General features: G+C 37.8%; 1 protein-coding gene across 3 annotated transcripts; it reads left to right on the top strand.

The window, feature by feature from the left end:
* The first annotated feature begins 560 nt into the window (after nt 1–560).
* Nucleotides 561–18,726, top strand: SPRYD7 (SPRY domain containing 7). 3 transcript variants are annotated; one of them, XR_006271314.1, is made up of 6 exons: nt 561–910; nt 6,032–6,148; nt 8,584–8,750; nt 12,829–12,931; nt 16,216–16,951; nt 18,318–18,726. XR_006271314.1 is itself a non-coding variant. In XM_043478338.1 (5 exons), the coding sequence occupies exons 1-5, from the start codon at nt 805–807 to the stop codon at nt 16,311–16,313; spliced, it is 591 nt and encodes a 196-aa protein (XP_043334273.1). In that variant the 5' UTR covers nt 561–804; the 3' UTR covers nt 16,314–18,726. The 3 variants fall into 3 exon arrangements, 2 of the variants coding, with proteins under 2 accessions (XP_043334273.1, XP_043334274.1); XM_043478338.1 differs by having other exon boundaries at nt 16,216–18,726; XM_043478339.1 differs by lacking the exon at nt 561–910 and adding an exon at nt 2,974–3,120 and having other exon boundaries at nt 16,216–18,726.
* The last annotated feature ends 527 nt before the right edge of the window (nt 18,727–19,253 follow it).

Raw genomic sequence — 19,253 nt, 5'->3', positions numbered from 1 at the left:
AGCGCGCCTGCGACCGCGCGGCACCCGAAGGTCACCACGAAAAGCTCATCTCTGTACCTAAAATGCAGCAGGATCGAAGACTCAGAGCGCAGGATGTATATTCACAATGCAATCATTAACAGCCATTAATCCTGGGCCCTGTGCGTCTGTCTAGGATTTGAGAACACTCTTCAGAAACCAGTCACGGTAAGGAGGGTGGGGGTGGGGGGCGCGTCAGAGGCTCTCGGGTGGAGGCATAGTTTTCTCCGTCCTGGGCGCGCGGGGACAAGCTTGGGGCTCTTCTAAATCGGCTCCCGTTCCCCAGCCATATTTGCCTCTGTCAGCTCATCTCTAAAGATAATGTTGAAGTGGTGGGGGGGGCACAATTTTAAAGATACAGCACCCCAGGACCCCTGAGCATACAGTGAAACCGGCCAAGCTCGCGCATCCCTCAGTTATCAGGACACACAAGAAGGGCTTTGCAAATGAAAAATCCTCCCACGCGCAGGCGCGCGCCGCCCCCGGCCGCCACGCCACGCCTCTGGCCACGCCCTCACCGCCATAGCCCCGCCCCCAGCTCGCCCCGCCCCGCAGTCTTCAGTATCTTCCGCCCAGGCAGGCTTCTCCTCATCCTGCGCTGCGCCCTCCCGGCCTGGGGCGTCGCGGTACCCGCCTCCGCGCTGCGCACAGACCCCCCACACCCTCGCCGCACCTACTCCGGCGCTCCGGCGCGGGCGGGAGGCGGAGCGGAGGGGTCGGGGGCGGTGTCGCCTCAGCCCAGGAGCTGCAGGTGGCGGGGGCGGCGGCGCTGGAGGTCCCCGAGATATGGCCGCCTCGGTGTTCTGCTGCCTGCGGTGCTGCAGAGATGGCGGGACGGGCCACATCCCTCTGAAGGAGATGCCGGCCGTGCAGCTGGACACGCAGCACATGGGTAAGGGCCCTCCCTTCCCCAGACCCAACGGCCCACCCCGGGTCGGGCGCGGCGGGTCGGGGGGCAGCCGGGGGCGTCTCGAGGAGCCCCGCACGCGGCCGGGCCCCGCCGGGCTCCGGGCGTCGTCCCCTGCCCCTCGCCCTGCGACGCTGCGGAAGACCCGGGTCGGCGTCGCGGATCTCCTCCGGACTCCGGCCGACCGCACCTTGGCCTGGTTCTGTGTTCAAGCAGCCCGGTCCGCTCCTGTCTTGGGGAGATACAGGCGTGTGGACCTTCCCGTTCCCACAGGAATCTCCTCGGGGCCGCCGCCTCCCGAGACTCGTCAGAAGTCCCCGGCGAGGGAGGGGCGCGGGGGCTATTTGGTGCTCCTATCCCGCCGTCGAGCCTCAGTCACATATGCACTTGTTGAGAACACTTAGCTGTCCTCGCTCCTTCCTCTGCCCTGACAGCTTTCTATTAGCCCGTCAATTATCGGTTGTTTCCTCTCATCTCCTAAACTGAAGACGAGACAAGTTGTAAAAGCCTAAAGTCACAGCTTAGCTCAGGACGTCATTTCAACAGAAACTTCCCCTTGTGCGGCTCCTCCTGAGTCATGCTTAGAGGTGGTGTAATTTCACCTGGCTGGCTTCTTCCTAGCAGGTCAGGCTATTGCAGAAATAGCGTGTTGCTTCTTCCCATCTACGGTTTTTCCTTTCTATTCAAATGAGCCTATAGCTTCTCTAACATTCTCCTCCTCTCCTCTATAGCCTCTCGCCACCTTATTATTTCCTTCTTAGACTTGTCCCGTGTAGTTGCATGCTTCTGGAGTGTGGTTCTAGGAAACGACGTTTCCCACTGTAATTATTTCAGAGTACTGTCTTTTTGCCAAATTATTCTCTTCTAAATATACCTCTGCACTTTTAGTTTTTCCCATATCTCCTTTTTGACTAAACGACAGTGCATTGAAATAACAAAGGGAATTCTTAAATATTTGTAGCAAAACCCTCTCCTGCCCAGATTCTTTATACTCTGAAAACACTGCTCATTGTATTTTTCTTTTTTTCACATTTCTATAGCATGTACTAAATAACAAATGTGATAATTGTCTACCACTTTGTATGTGGGTTTTTACTTTTCATTCTTAGATCTCCCAAGTGTAATATAGAACCCCAATACATAAATATGTAATATGTATGTAAGTGTACATATATCTCCTTGAATTATTTCTTATTCGTCATCACTTATAGACAGATGTTCAAATTCTGTGATTTCCCTCAGGAAATGTTTCCATTTCATGTATTCATTCACTCAGCTGATATTTATTGAGTGACTGTCAGATGGCAGGCATTGTTTTATATGCTAGGAACATAGTAAAGGAAAACCACACATAGTTTCTGGAGGTTATGATCAGCTTTAGTTCTTTCTATCTCTACTGCCAAACTCCTGAATTACTACAATCTACTCTTTAAATTATTTGTTTTCTCTGGTCTCTTCTCCATGAAGAGCTGGTTACTGGTACTTGTTCCACTATGTTCTCCTTTTTCCAAAGCTGCCCCGCATCTTTCAGTAGAGTAATATCATCCCCTGATTTTCTTTCTTCGTGGAAACTTTTTCTTAACCTGTCTTCCAAAAACTTCAAATTCTTCAATCACAGGAAAAGTCTGATTTTAGAAAACAAATAATATAAAAGGAGAGGCTTATCAAGTTAGGAATAGGTTTCAAGCATGAATTGATCTTAAGTTGAAATAGGAGAAGCCCACCGAGTGAGTATGCATGTATTTGGATATGTTAAAGGTTAATATGATTGCCTTTTTTTTTTAATCTATACGTTTTATATGCAAATGAGTGTTGCCTCTTTCAAACTTGTCGCTTATATTGGTAATGCTACATCACCTAAGATGATTTGGAGTTCCTCTTGGGATTTTCTGTTGTGTAGTTTTTATAAATATCTTCTTTTTTACCACAACATATTTAATTGTGATTTGGTTTTTTAGAAATATAGAACTTCCATGGTGGCTCGGGTGGTAAAGAATCTACCTGCAGTGTGGGAGACCCGTGTTCGATGCCTGGGTCAGGAAGATCCCCTGGAGAAGGAAATGGCAGCCCACTCCAATATTCTTGCCCGGAGAATCCTATGGACAGAGGAGCCTTGTGGGCTACAGTCTGTGGGGTTACAAAGAGTTGGACACGACTGAGTGACTAATACTTTTTAGAAATGAATGTCTTCCAAGGTAGCTTCCTTGAAAGGGATGTTATTCATTTAGAACTGTCTAATGCTTTTTAAAAAATACTCTTTGGCTATGTTTATATATATTCTGACTGTACTCAAATTTGCCTTGACTTTCTAAACAATCTTGATAATAAAACTGTAGAAATCACACACATCCAAATGTCCTTATACTTAAAAAAGAGAAATAGAATAGGCTTGAAATAATTCCTTAATGATTCACAAACACTCTAGAATGTTCTCTGAGTATATCCATCTTTCTGTATAAAACATCTCAGCACCTAACAGAATGCCTTGGAGATAAGAAATGATTTTGAAGTAAGATCATAAGATGCATATTCAGATTTGGTTCTTTGGCTCCAACTCAGAGTTACATGTAAGAACCATAGAGTATGGCTGGGCTTAAGAAAATACCATTTATTTTCATAATTCTTGAAATGTTTTTTCACTTAGGGTGCTTTCAGTTACAAGCAGTAAAATCTACAACTCAAAAATTGTTGAAGAATGAAGGAAATTCATTGGTTTGTGTAAATTTAAAAAGTAAAACGCAGCACTAGCTTCAGAAAAGACAGTGCTGCCAGGGACTGGGCTCCTTTTGTCTGTGTCCCCCATCAGCTGTTGCTTACTCCTGGAGGCTGGCGTCCGTGACAACTTGCAGCCTCTCCCTGTACTATGGGCTTCCTCGTTGGAATCCAGCAAGAGCGAGAGAATCTTGATCCCTTCATTCTCGCTGCAAAAGTGCTGAGACTCTCTCTGATGGTAGTGGCTTAGGTCACATAACCATTTTTCACTTGGTCGCTGTGGCCAAGAAATGTGGAATGCACTGATTGACTTAACCCAGGTCAAAGCTGTACCCCTGGAGCCAGAGATTGAGTCAGCTTCCTTGGAACTGTTTTGATCTCCAGAGAGAAGTTTGTTAGGAAAGAGAAAACAGATGCTCCATGTCCACGACAAAGTACTTAGCAGAGCATATTCATTCATTTCCGTATCAGTTATTTGTCAAGCTTCTGCTGGATGCCAAGCTCTCCATGGTCTTTGCCATTAAGGAGGAGCTGGGCCCTGGTTGCTCTCCAGCAACTGCTGGAGATCTGTGAGGCAGCTAGATGTAAATTATGTGTTAAGACACGTTCCCAGAATTTGCAGTTTAGCATTTTGTAATTAAAAAAAAAAAGAATGCTAATGAATTTTTAATAATCATATAATAGGATCCTGTAGGCTTCCCCGATGGCTCAGTGTGTAATTTACAATGCAGGAAACACAGGACAAGCAGGTTCAATCCCTGGGTTGGGAAGATCCCCTGGAGGAGGAAATAGCCACGCATTCCAGTATTCTTGTCTGGAAAATTACATGGACAGAGGAGCTTGGTGGGCTGCAGTCCCTGGAACTGAGCACGCACATAGTGCAATACGAAGGATCTTAGTTTTACCTTCTATAAGAGTGTCTTTAATCAGCCCATTTAGAATTGTGGTAAAGTCTTGAGAATTTGGTATTTCTCATATGTATTTGTCCCAAATAATTTTTTAAGTATGAATTCAACAGTGAGTTGAGAGACCTGCCTTTCTGTTAGTACATTTGTTACTATTTTCTAGTTTTATTTTACCCCCTCTGGAAAGAGGAGTTCCGTACAGTTCTCATAGCCAGGTCTGCTTGGTTTGTAAACTTATTAGCAGAGAAGTTACACTGATTACAGATCTTGGGAGTCTGTCACGGGATAGTTATGGGATATTTCTTACAGATAAGCATTTTGTTAAATTTCTTGATGTTCTCTGATAATGCTTTCCTAAATCAGTGTTTGGGAAAGAATTGGTACTGGAGTCACATGATCAAGAGATTGTTTTTCTCACTCTCATATATCAAATGTTATTTGAACTAAACCACGATTTTCCATGAGAATAAAATGAATTTAATGATGTTGAAACCTTGTTTACATCTTTCCAATGTGATTAACAGCAGCTATCTTACAGATATCTTTAAGATCCTAAAATTGGCATTTTTCCATGTCCGCTACTTCAAGAACATAGATGTATGTCCCTTTCCACGGTTCATTACTCTCCAGTTCTTACTTGACCAATGCACTTGCCTAAGACCTTGTACATACATCATTCAGCTTTTACCAGGTTGTTTTGTTTGGATTGAACTGAAAATTGTACTAATTTCCCAGCTTCTTTTAAGTGTTTATGTTTTTATTAAATCGAGATTTATGAAGTCATCAAATTGATTCACTGGCTAAAATGGAAGAAAGTCTACTTCAGGGAATTCCCTGGTGGCCTAGTGGTTAGGATTGTGGGCTTTCACTGAGGTGGACCCAGGGTTCAGGGAACCAAGATCCCACAAGCCACACAGCACAGCCAAAAACAAAAAGAAAGTCTACTTCTACCTTAAAAGTGTTTAAAATATTCAGTATGTATATAAAAAAAATTCAGTATAATTCAAAATTACTGTTCATTTGAAACTGTCTAATTAAAATATCTAGCCACAAATTAATATTAAATATAAATGTTCTCCCAGAAAAAAGTGAATTAAATATTTTAAATAATTTATCATTATTTCATATTTCGAAGTATATATAGTCTCCCTATTTTTTGGAGACTAAGAGTTTAAAGTGAAATAGAAATTAACCTTGAGGGACTTCCTTAGTAGTCCAGGGGTTCGCAGCCCACCCGGCAATGCAGGGGACACAGGTTCCGTCCCTGGTCAGGGAGCTAAGATCCCACATGCCTTGGAGCAGCTAAGTCTGTGGGCTGCAGTGAAAGATCCCATGTGACGCAGTGAAGATCCGTTGTGCCACAACCAAGTCAAGACTCAACATAGCCAAATAAGTAAACAATAAATCAATAAATATTTTTTAAAAATTAACCTTGATTGTTGGGTAAGAGAACACAAAACTTTACACAGTGTCTGTATTTTTTGTTTAGGAACTGACGTCGTCATTGTAAAAAATGGAAGACGAATATGTGGAACAGGAGGTTGTTTAGCCAGTGCACCTTTACATCAAAACAAAAGCTACTTCGAATTCAAAATCCAGTCCACAGGTTGGTATAATGGTACTTGACTGTTAATACCCTGAATGTGAGGAGGAATCTTCAATATATGGAAAAGATTAATGAGGTAATTAAAAAAAAACACTGAACTCTTACTTAAAGACCTTTTTCACTCACATCTTCTTGTGAGATCCTGGTTTCATTCGTTAATTTAGTTATATTAAGTTCAGTTTTCTCATCTATAAAATGGATTACAGGAGCCACCCTTCCCGCTTCACAGGAGCTGTATATATGAAAGTGTTTTAACAACAGGATGTACTGGTTCCGTTAAACACACAAGCCTTGTTACTAATATGGTTAATGATTAGCAGGAGCCAGATGAACCCGGAGAAGGAAATGGCAACCCACTCCAGTACTCTTGCCTGGAAAATCCCATGGACGGAGGAGCCTGGTAGGCTGCAGTCCATGGAATCTCGAAGAGTCAGACACGACTGAGCGACTTCACTTTCACTTTCATGCATTGGAGGAGTCAATGGCAACCCACTCCAGTGTTCTTGCCTGGAGAATCCCAGGGATGGTGGAGCCTGGTGGGCTGCCGTCTGTGGGGTCGCACAGAGTCGGACACGACTGAAGTGACTTAGCAGCAGCAGATGAACCATTTCATTTGGTCACGTGTGTAAGGTGTAGTCTCTTGCTTTTTTATCTTAGGATAAAATTAATCTTATGATCCTGAGCTTTTCTCTTAACTCTTGTTAAGATTCCCTGATACAGTGTCTTCTGAAGCGATTGGCAGATTTAGAATTTTGGTAAAGGCTAAAGTCTCTAAAATTTTTTGAATACGTACACCTGAAACGAACACAATACTGTAAATGAACTATGCTTCAATTAAAATTTAAAAAAAATTTTTTAAATTATGAAGTTTCTTGTATGGCAGTTCTACATGAGTATTATAATAGTTACTATTAGTTAACTTGTGGCAGTTTTGAACAAGGGGAGATTTTTTTAAGACTTTCTTAGAAAGAAACTTGTAGTAAATTATGGCGTGAGTAATATAGGTGCAGAACAGGGAAACTAGAGAGGAGTAAATTAATTCTGCTGTTACATGAAAGACATAAAATATCCCTCTGGGACTTGTTTTTTAAATTGTTTTAAATACTGATTTTTCTTAAGTGAGTAAAATAAATATAAATCTGTCCTCTATTCCATTCTTTTGTAAGTTAACTCACTGGCTGCAAAATGTCTCTGGTTATTATAATTTTCTCAAGTATAACATACCTTTTCTCAAGAGAAATGAATATTTCCTTGAGTCTTAAATGTAATACAGATTTTTTGGTGGATTTTCTGTAAAGGATGCTATCCTCAAAGATATTTCTAGAATAAGTGTATTGTTGGAGTTTGTAGCAATGATCCTTCAATGAAAGCGTCAGGCAGTGTGCCAAAGGGTATCGCAGTGCACAGTTCCTTAGGAGAAGGGGACTCTGTAACCCTGTCTAGAACTGTTGTCACATGAAATTAGTATCATCCCCTGCTGTCACTATTGTCTCACCTTGGAGGATAAATTATATAATCAAATTATTTAGGAAGCCAAGACAGTGAAGTCCAGACATGCAGCTTTCTGATGGCCTGACTCAATCCAGGAAATATTGATTGACAACATGGTCTTCAAGCATTCTTTAGAATTTCCCCTGATTTTGATAAAAACTGAGAAGGAAACAGTTTGAGATATTATCAGGAGCTCTACATATTCTGTTAGACTGATAAAGAAGAGAGCTGGTCTCTTTAAAAGTCAGCTTACACCAAAAGGTTTTAAACTCATGGACTTAAGGTATTAGATAAGAAAATGATTTTACATTTTATCATTAATTTTCTCCTCTCCATAGTATTGATCAGGTCATACGTTATTGGTCACATATTGCAGATGCAAAAACTAAAGAAGTAATTTCCTGCTTCTCAGAGGTGGTGCTTGAAATAGAACCCCAGGCTATTTAAATTCAATGTGTGGCTTTTTAGTAATCTTTTCGGGGAATAATAATAATAGTAATGACAACATCTAGCATCTCTTAAAAAATACCTCCTCTGTGCTTTACTTATCCATTAAAAAAAAATACAATGTTCCAATTGTTTTACTTGGATGATCTTGCTGTATCTTCTGCTAACTTTAAGAGGCGAATACTGCTAGACTCCATAGTTCACAGGTGAGGAACAGAGGTTATGTAACTTGCCCAAGATGACAGCACAGGCAGGATTTAAACCAGGCAGTACAAACCCAGGGCCACTCTTATCTCCCAAGCTGTACTACATCTGCAGAGATGTAGTACATCATTTGCAAACTACTTTAAAAAAAATTTCTTTTAAGAATAACAAAAAATAATTTAGTGATAATATGCCACTTTCTTTATGAACAATTTACACTCTCTTTTAAAACAACTCCTTTCATATTTGTATTCTTCAGATTTGGGGAACATTTAAATTATTATATTTTTTAGGAATCTGGGGTATTGGCGTTGCAACTCAGAAAGTTAACTTGAATCAGATCCCCCTTGGCCGAGATGTACACAGTCTGGTGATGAGAAATGATGGAGCCCTATACCACAACAACGAGGAGAAAAACAGGCTGCCGGCAAACAGCCTTCCACAGGAGGGAGACGTGGTGGTGAGTGTCCTTGTGGACTTGTTTTCCACTGTGAATTATTCAACTTGAACCGCTTTTAGTATTTCTAGTTTTGCCTGGGAGCTTGTGGTCCAAATTCCAGAGCACCGGGATTGGATCTGATGAGGTCGTTCATTTTCCAAAGAGAGCCCTTGATGTTGTGCTGCTGTCTTACCTAAATGCCTTCTTTCTAGAGCTGCACTGGCCAGGAAAATCACCATGAGTCCTTATTTCCATTTAGGAGAGTTTATGACTGGTTGGCTACTAGTCAACATCTCCTGCCACTCTCACATAAAAGAAACCTTGGCCCACAATTTTAAAAGAACACTGACCCTTACGTTAGAAAAGATTAGGTATTTTTGCAGCTGGCGATCTCCCATTTATTACTTAATTTGTTACGAACTTCTATTAAAGAATTACAGCATTTTTATCAGCAGTGTTGGTCCTCCTTAAACTTAGCCTGGTTAAACTTCCTTCACTTTCAGAACTCTTTCAAGAACTGACTCAAAATCCTAAGGCTTGATTGTGGAAAAGTTTTTTTGGGGAAAGCAGGGGATAGAAGGAGTTACATATTATGAAGGCTTCTCAGTTTTTATTTCCAATTAGATATATTCAAGTCTTTGCCAAAGTCATCCTATTGAAAATGTAATCCAGAGATCCCTTTCTGTCTTTTTCAGATACTTCTCACAGTGTTTTCCAAGAACCTTATACATTGAATTCAGGCCATTAGCTGTTGAGAGTAGAGTTCTTGGGTCTCCTTTAGCAAGAGTGTCGTTATACACAGTCTTGGGTTCCTGGCTCTTGTACCAAGTTGAAAGGAATCTAAAGAATGAGAGTTTCTAATAATTGGATAACAGATGAGGTAAATCCAGGTTACTGAATTAAAGAAGTATACACTATTTGGGAGAAGGTGAAAAATGATGAGGAAATGAAAGCTTTTGAGTATGGTCTGATTTTTCTTCTCTTCAGTTTAAAAAAAAATTGTGAAGAACAGTTTTTAAATAGGTAAATTATTGAAAGTGTTTTTTTTCCCCAAATTAACTAAAGAAAACAAGAAAACCAAAGGCATAAACCATTTTTAAAGTCTGCTTTTCCTCGTTCTTCCTTTTAAATAGTTGGTTCTGTTTATAGATCATTGCCAGATGCCCGTAATGTGGAACACCCTATCCAAGGGGTTATTTCATGAAAGAAAATCTTGAAGTCAAGTTGATGCTGTCAGCCTGCTTATTCTAAAAAATGAAATTCAAACATAAAGGATAATCAGGGAAACTCCCCGGTGGTTAGGACTCCGTGCTTCCACTGCAGAGGGCACGGGTTCCATCCTTGGTCAGGGAACTAAGATCCCATGTACCTCACGGTGAGACCAAAAAAAGAAGAAGAAAGGATAATCAGTAACAGAAGTTTTTCTTTGTTGATGTACTGAACTTGTACTGTGTGTTATTCTTTCCCTCCTATCTCATTCCTTAAGATGATTGGTACTTCATATTGACAGATTTAAGAATGTCATTTTTAGTCTGCCAGCATTACTAAATTAGACTTTGAGTTTTTATGCCCATTCTGATAAAAGGAGAGCTCAAAAAAGATGAAATATGAGCAGAATCCTGAAAAGTAAAGCGTTATCCCACGCTAATAGCTATATCTTCCTAGTTCAAACACTTGCAAACAAATTTCACCAAATTGCTGACAATAGCATAGGAAAACTGGAGTGAATTATAAGACAGTAAAAACATTCTTATATGTGTAGAATTTCAGTCATATACCATTCTCTGAGGAAAAAAATCAAGAAAAATAAGCTTTCAACATCCAACCAAATGATTATGTTTATGTAATAACCATACGGAATCAGCAGGGCCTACTGCAGCACCAAGCAGGCACACCTGAGGCAGCTTACGCTTATTTGTTCCTTTTGTATATAGTTTTGAAAAGTACAGATTACATTTTAAAATTGCCGTTTTCAGTTTAATTTCAGAGAAGCTGAAATAGGTCATATTATTATTACCATTTTACAGACCAGAAGTTAAGTAATTTCTTATTCAGAGTGACCCCAGGATTACAGTCTAATTTCAGAGTCTGTTCACCAAACCTGCAAATAATTATTGATAAATCCTTAGCACATATCAGGTTTTTGGTATCATTATGAGAGAATCAAACCTAGTATCTAGAATAGATAAAAGGACAGATTAAGGGAATTCCCTGGCAGTCCAGTGGTTAGAACTCCATGCTTCCACTGCAGAGGGCACTGGTTCAGCCCTGGTCACAGAACTAAGATCCTGCGGTGTGGTTTCTCACATCCTTCCTCACTTCTTTCTTTGGTATTTTTGTTGTCTAGTCGCTAAGTTGTGTCTGACTCTTTGCGACCCCATGGACTGTAGCCTGCCAGGCTCCTCGGTCCATGGGATTTTCCAGGCAAGAATACTGGAGCACGTTGCAATCTCCTTCTCCAGGGGATCTTTGATACTGGGTATTTGGTATTGTCCCCTGGAGAAGGGAAAGGCTACCCACTCCAGTATTCTGCCTGGAGAATTCCATGGACTGTATAGTCCATGGGATTGCAGAGAGTCTCACCCACTCACTCACCCACTCCCTCACTGGAGGGTGGGGTTGAGAACTTGCAGTAGGTTATGCTGCCACCAGGTTGGGAGGGCGCCCAGATCATAACCTGTTAGCCTGAACTGCTGGGTCTCCAGTAATCCTGTAAAGAGGGTTACATGCTGCTTTTTATGTAATCGTGTTTTTTAAATGAAAACAGATTTCTTCACTAAAAAGCGAATCCTGGCGATCACTTTATTATTATATTTATATTATATTTAAATACGTAAACTGAAATAAAGCAAAAGCAGTTTTGTTTGTCTTTCTCAGTGTTTAGTCTAACCGTGGCTTTGCTAAGATTTGAGGAGAATCTTTTATAGCACTTAACATGTTGACTTATCTGGGCCTTTGCTGTCTTAACTGGAACGTGAAGGATTTAAGACTAGATCATCTGTAAGGTCTTTTTCTACCTATAAAAGCTTTTAGGTTTATATAATTTATCCACAGTCAGAAATCCTTCAAGTGGTTGCTTCTTGATCTATGATAATTTCTCTATTGAGAGGTCTCTGCTGTCATTCTTCAAAGGAAAGCTTTCCGTCTTCAGCTAGTAAATACCGTACAAAGTTTTAAAGAGAGTTTTAAAAGTGTAAAAGTCCTTACAAGCTTTGAATTGTGTAGCAATTAAGAATATGTTTTCCAAAGCCATACTGCATCAGTTTAAACTCCAGCTCTGCCACTTCCTAACTGTGCAACCTTAAATAAGTTTTTAACCTCTCTGCTTTAGCTGCCTCATCTGTAAAATGGAGATAATAAAAATACCTAGGATTAAATGAGTAAATATGAAGTGTCTAGTGTTTGGTACATAATACAGATTGTTTTCCAGAATGTCAATAATAATAATTATAATTTTGTGCCACTAATAATATACAAAGTAATATATTTTTATTTTGCTGTCTTCTTAAAGTCTTTTGAGCTGTTGTTTTTCTATTTTCCCCTTGATACTAATTACCAGTTATATGCAGTTGTAAATACCCACCTTACCTTAGTAATACATTCACATATATGAAACCAAGGTAAAGAGATAGAGAAATATATTATTTCTTTTTGAAAATAAATTGTATAAAGACAGTTCACCACAACTGAAAACAATGATAAGTAATAATCCCTAATGGTGAAAATTTCACTGTTTTCCCCCTTTGTTATCAAATTCTACATAAAGCAGTGTTTTCTATGTGAGTACAAAAGGTCTCTCTGTTTACAGTATATAGTACTTATATCATCTTAGTATTAAAAACATAAAACCCAGATTATCTGAATAGAATACTAGGATTTAGTTTTACCCCTCAAATGTGGACTCATGGGATTTTACCTTTCCCCTTCCCCCACATAATCACTACTACTTTTTTTAAGCTCAATTCAAATAGAAAAAATCTGTTATGATCTTTTGCTTAGTTTTTTGTTTCCATGCTCCCCAGTTAGTGCTTTCTGACTGTTCAGGTTTTTATGGAACATATATATTTTCCCTCTTTTTAATATTTACTTTGCTTCCTAGGGTATTACATATGACCATGTAGAATTAAATGTATATTTGAATGGAAAAAACATGCATTGTCCAGCATCAGGTATACGAGGGACAGTGTATCCAGTTGTTTATGGTAAGCAAAAATATTTTTAAACATTATTAAATGTATGTTAACTTTTGCTTGACATTTTCATTAACTTTGTAACTATCATTCAGAAGGCTAGACAAATTAATAAGAACCTTTGTATATGGAGTATACTCAGTAGGTTATCACAATCCTTCTTTGCAGGACTAAGGAAAGTTTTTATTTCCTTTGTATTTAAAAAATAAACTTGCTAAATACAATGATTATTCTTAAATATGCAATAGTCATATTCCCTTTTAGATCATGTAGTCTATATTCCAGAAAGTTTTAAAAACTTTACAGAATTTACAAAAAGGTGTTCCTGCCAGTTGTTAGAAAGGGTTAGATGAACAGAAAATGTAATTGTAAAGAATATTTTGAAAGTAGGGATGGGAATTCCATGTAGATTGAGCATTGGTTACCTTTACAAAATCACCTAAATGTTAAAACTCTTCTGAGAAAAATTATGACTTAGAATGGTTTCATATTGATTGTTTCACTTTTGATAGCCATGTATGTGTAAGTATAGTTTCTGTACAAGTATACCTCCAAGAGCTGGGTTACTTAGAGATGACTCTGTACCCCTCAGTTACTTTTATTTTATTACAGAAAATTCCAAATGTGTGGAAGTAACCAGAATAGAATAATGAACCCTCATGTACCCATTACTTAACTTCAAACAATCATCAGCTAATAGCCAGACAGGTTTCATCTCCTCACTACAGCCCTCTGTTCTTCACCTCCCCTCCTTATATTGTTTTGAGGCAAATGCCAGACATTATACCATTTTATTCTAAAATATTTTATATGTATCCCTAAAAAATAAGGTGTCTCTCTTTATAGGAAACATACATAAGTACAGTGCCTTTATCACTTTATGTTATCAACTTTAAATCAACAAGTGTATGATTTTTCTACCTGTGGTATTAGTGGATCGCAAAACATTTTCTCATTTAATTACTTTAAATAATTAAGGATTTAAACCATAGCAAAAACTAATTGTTAACTTTTTTATAGTAACTTACCAGAAAAGTAACAGACTTTGTTCAGGATGGCAGAAAAGTATACAGTAGCCAATATAAAATATTTAATAATTTGATATAACAACCAAAGCCTGTGCTTTAAAGTTTTCATTTATTTTCTTTTTCCCTAAATACTACTTTTCAGTGCTTCTACCTTCTTTGTCTTTGAATATCTTTGCATGAAAGGTGTATTTTTAAACTTGATACAAGTTAGTTTGCTTGTAGTATTTGGTAACCCTAAAAGTAATGTCTTTGTTTACTTAAATAAATGGAAATATAGCTTAATATTTGAAATAGTTTAGTCTGAGAAATGAAATAAATATCAGTAAAATTTTAGACTGAGTTACACAAATGAAGATAGCAAACGAGATTTTTATTCTAATTGTTCATTGATTTGGCAGTATTTTTAATGCAGTGAAGTTTATGTAGTAATATATTTTATAAATTGATATTGATAAATCAGTCCAATTAAATCAAATATTTGAATAGCCAGATACTATCAAAGATAAAAATAAAATTCAAATTCCCTTACCCTTTGCCTTCTATCCTGTCCCCAATCCTAATTCTTTCCAGTTGTTCATACTGTCAGTTCTTATGTTCAACCTGTGGAGAGACAAAACTGAGTAACAGTGAAGAAGAGTGTTGTTCAAAGTTAGGACTTCCAGCTTCATCTAAGTTCTCTGTGTTTTTTTCATCTCTACACTTTCCAGACTCATCAATCTTGAATTCCCTGTTCATTCTCTGTAGATCCATCTTCCTCTTGATAGAGAAACAGTCCATCATGGTGAACTCCAGCTTCCCTCCCCCACCTCCTAACGGTTTTCTCTTCCAATCTTGTCTCCTTCCCATCCCATCTTAGAGGAAGTGGTGCCCTTCATGTTCCAAAAACTCAGTCTAGATTTCAAACTTCCCAATTCTGGGACTTTATTGTCAGTTATTTCATCTGTATGTCATGTCATCAACCTCATTCTTCAATGCCTGTAAACATTCTAAATCATTCTTATTCCAAAATACCCTCCCTTAAACTTGTACCCCTCACCAGGCCTGGGTTTACCCTGCTCTATATGGCTGCATTTCCTGTAAAATAGCTTCTGTCTCTGTTTATATTGTATCTTCAACTACTGTGGCTGCCTTTACCACTGCTTCACTGAAACCACCTCTGTTAAAAAATCACTAGTGATTTCATGAATGTCTCATCCAGTGCTTAACTTTTTTCCTGCATTGATAATGAAATATAAACTATTTAGTAAAGTGCATTAAACATATATATGCAACTTAACAAATAGCTATAAAGTGAAACTCACATCATCGCTATAGTCAAGATAATGAACATATTTGTCACCGCTAAGTTTCCTCCTGCCGCCTTGCCATGCATTCTGCTCACCTCTCCCCACCCCACCCCACCTTGTAGCCACTATCTGCTTTCTGTCACTACAGATTATCTTAGGTTTTTAGAGTATTGTATAAATAGAAGCATACAATTTGTATTTTTTTAATCTGGCTGCTTTTACTCACTGTAGTTAAGACTCATCCATGTTGTAACATGTATCAGGAATTCATTCATTTTTGTTACCAAGTAGTATAGTTCATTGTGTGGATATATCACAATTGATTTTTACCTTCACCTGTTATTGGATATGTAGGTTGTCTCCAGTTTTGGGCCATTACAAATAAAGCTGCTGTGAACATTGATGTGCAAGTCTTTGTGTGGATATATGCATTCATTTCTCTTGGATAAATACTGTTTAAAAAAAAAAAAAACATGTAGAAGCTGAATAAGGCCTGCAGGCTAATTAACAGTATTGTATCAGTGTTAGTTTCCTGGTTTGGACATTGTACTGTAGTGGTGTGAGATGTTACCACTGGGGGAAGCTGGACGAAGATTACCCAGGACCTTCTGTATTGTTTTTGGTACTCTTTGTGAATCTATCCTTTTTTAATAAAATATTTTTTAAGAAGTAGTTTTTCTTAGTGTATAAAATTGAGGAAATACAGGTAGGTAAATAAGGAAAAATTCAAATTACGTGTATTTACATCATCTAGAAATAATCATAATATTTTGATGAATTTCCGTTCAGTGTTCTTGACAGATTTTATTCTTCACTGTGGCTGTTTTTACCCAATAGGATCATGTTTTGTAACCTGGATAACATGTGTTTCTTCTTCTTGCGAATTAATTTTATTAATTAATTGTGGAAACAGTTTATAAGTATGTACTCATTCAATTTAAGGTGTTTGCTTCTAATTTATTTTCTTTCTTTTTCTGTCTAGTTGATGACAGTGCAATTTTGGATTGCCAGTTCAGTGAATTTTATCATACTCCTCCACCTGGTTTTGAAAAGATATTATTTGAACAGCAGATCTTCTGAATGTATTTGGTTTTGAAACTTGTATTTCTGCACTGTTGAAAGTGTTTACCATTTAATAAAACTTTACCTGACGTATAGATGAAAATATATTCTTAAAAATATGCTTGTTAGTATTGTCTAAGGAACCAGTGAATACACTATACCACCCTGAAGTTGTGATTTAAAATACTTAGGTTTTGTGATATGAAATCAGCATTTGGGGCGGTTTATTTAACTCTTATTTAAATAAATATAACTGTGGGTTTAATTAACAGTATTAAATGGAAATATGTATATAGATATTTAAAAGGGAGTCTTTCTTAATGTAAAATATTTGTATTGATAGAGACAGAGTCGGGTGGGTTTTTTGGTCATTCTGATGTTTAGACCTCATTAACTGTTTTAAGTCTGCAGTCCAATAATTTTGTGTCTCAGTGTCTTTTTTTATATAGAGTATAACAAAGTAACAAATTTATATTATTGGCAACTTCAGTTTTGGCAATTTAGTTACCATAAAATGTACCACTTTAAAAATGTTAACTGCTTGTTTTGTTTGTATGCTGTTGTTTTTAATTTTCTTTGTGAAAGGAGATAAATGTGATAGTAATTATTGGAGCATTTTGTTGAAGACCATCATGCTGTGTTACTTCAATACCTGTGTAAGTAGTGGTTGACTGGTGACATAGTGTACACAGCAGACATTTAGAATAGTATGATGCCTTCAGTTTAAATGGAAATGAGATTATTCTTTTAAGGATTTTAATTTAAATGTGCATTTTTCTGTAAGGAATAAAATAATAGTAATTAAGGACTATTCAGTACTATATTAAATACATGTTCTTCCTGTTTTGTTTAATTATACTGTAAATTCACTTTGCCCTTGATTATTTCAGAAGTTAGAAATAAGTGAATCCTCTCCATGACCCTGACTGAGCCTTTGCTTAGTTTTCAGGAAGAATTGCTATCCTTTAAATACTACCCTACAAAGCTGAACAAATCACTGTCCATATCTTTGGGACAGTCTCCTTTCCAGATAGGCCAGGCCAAGGATGCATGCATTTCGCTCATTTGTCAACATGGGAGGAGTATGTCGTACCAGAAAAACATGGCTTAAGAATCAAAGGAGATCTGAATTGTAGTTTTGCCACCTGATCCCATTATCCCCTCAGGCAATTTCCTCAGTTTTTCTGGATGCAGGTTCCCCATTTATAAAAGGGATAGTCATACCTTGTTGGTAAGATTCTGTAACTGGTTAAGATTACACATGCAAAACACCCTCATCATCATCCGCATGTAATGAACGCAGTGTCCTTGTTGACTGCGCTCAGTGATTTTCATAGTGTGGCCCTTAGACCAGCAGCATCAGCCTTACCTGACAACTTGTTAGACGTGGACATTCAGGCCCCACCCCAAACCCATGGAATCAGAAACTGCTGGGGACGCACCCAGGAATCTGTTGGAACAAGCCCTTGAGATGATTCTGATCCACGCTAAAGATTGAAAACCACTGCTCAGGAGAGAATTCTTTGAGAATGATTGCTTACTTTAAATTTTCTAAGGATTTAAGACTATTGTTGACACATAGACAAGAGAATCCTGCACAATATTTATTTATTGTTTATTTGATAAAAATATAACAATTGTTTTTAAAACATAGATATATTTGAGTAACATATTTACATAAATCCCAAATTTAACTCTGTAGAGACACAGAATTGAACTAACTTTATATATTTTTGCCTTTCTGACCTTGTAATTTTAATTAGTAAAGAACATGGTTATTTCAGAAAGAGATTTAATATAACTACTGCTTGTGTTCTTTATAATATTACCTACCTCCAAATTATTTTTTTAGAGCTAACCTTTTTTTTTTAATGATCATGTTCTTTTCTCAAGACTGTCTTTGCTACCTCTAATCATACTGAATAGGTACGGTACTAAAATTGGTATATGAGTTATGTCCATGACAACAGTTCAGTGAAGTTTAGATGTGCTTTTAATCTCTAGCTATCTAATTTCTCCTAGGAAAATTACCTATAACCTCAGTCTTACCTTGAGAAAAACATCAGATTCATAAAGGGGCGTCCTACAAAATACTTGAGCAGTACTCTGAAGTGTCATGGTCATCAAAAACAAGGAAAATCAGAGACACTCACACCCCAGGGAGCCTAAGGAAACATAACAAGTCAATGTAATGTGCGAACCAGGAACAGAAAAGGATATTAGGTAAAAACTAAGGAAATCTAAATACATCATGGACTTTAGTTAATAATGTATCAATATGTTTATTACTTGTAATAGATGAACCATAAAAATGTAAGACGTTATTAACGGGGGAAATTGGAAGAGGGAACATATGGGAACTCTGTTCTACTGTCTCAATTTTTCTGTGAATCTAAACTGTTCCAAAAAATAAAGTCGCTTTAAAAACCTACATTCAGCTAGAAGAAAATTAAAGCCTTTCTTGAAGACAATAGAACATTAGTATGGTATATACTTATAGCATAAGTATTCAGTGATAGCTAAATATAGACATAGATGGGACATAAAACATCCTTGTATTTTAACACACAAAAACCTGCATTTGTTCCTGGCTGAAGAGACTGTCCATTGTCTTGATTCTGTTTTTCACAGAAATCCACTTGTTCACACTGATGTAGCTTTTTATACTCACATTGAAAATTAGTCAGTGACTTATTATCCGTGTTATTCTTTCAGTGATTTAAACATTGCAAGGGACTTGCAATGGCAGATATGTGAAACAATGAAAATATCATAAATAATAAGTTTACATTATTAAAAACCAGAAAAAGATACTGGCTTTTAACTGCTGTCAGCTCACTGATTAAGATTATTTGAATATATTTTCCACTTGGATTACAAGCTATTATCATTAAGAATGATACAAAATTTAAGGCTTTTAAAAATCATTAACAAAAACAGAAACGTGTATGATAGTGT

This window comes from Cervus canadensis, chromosome 9 (assembly GCF_019320065.1).
Source record: "Cervus canadensis isolate Bull #8, Minnesota chromosome 9, ASM1932006v1, whole genome shotgun sequence".
Lineage (NCBI taxonomy): Eukaryota > Metazoa > Chordata > Mammalia > Artiodactyla > Cervidae > Cervus > Cervus canadensis.
This window is presented reverse-complemented; position numbering and strand designations above follow the sequence as displayed.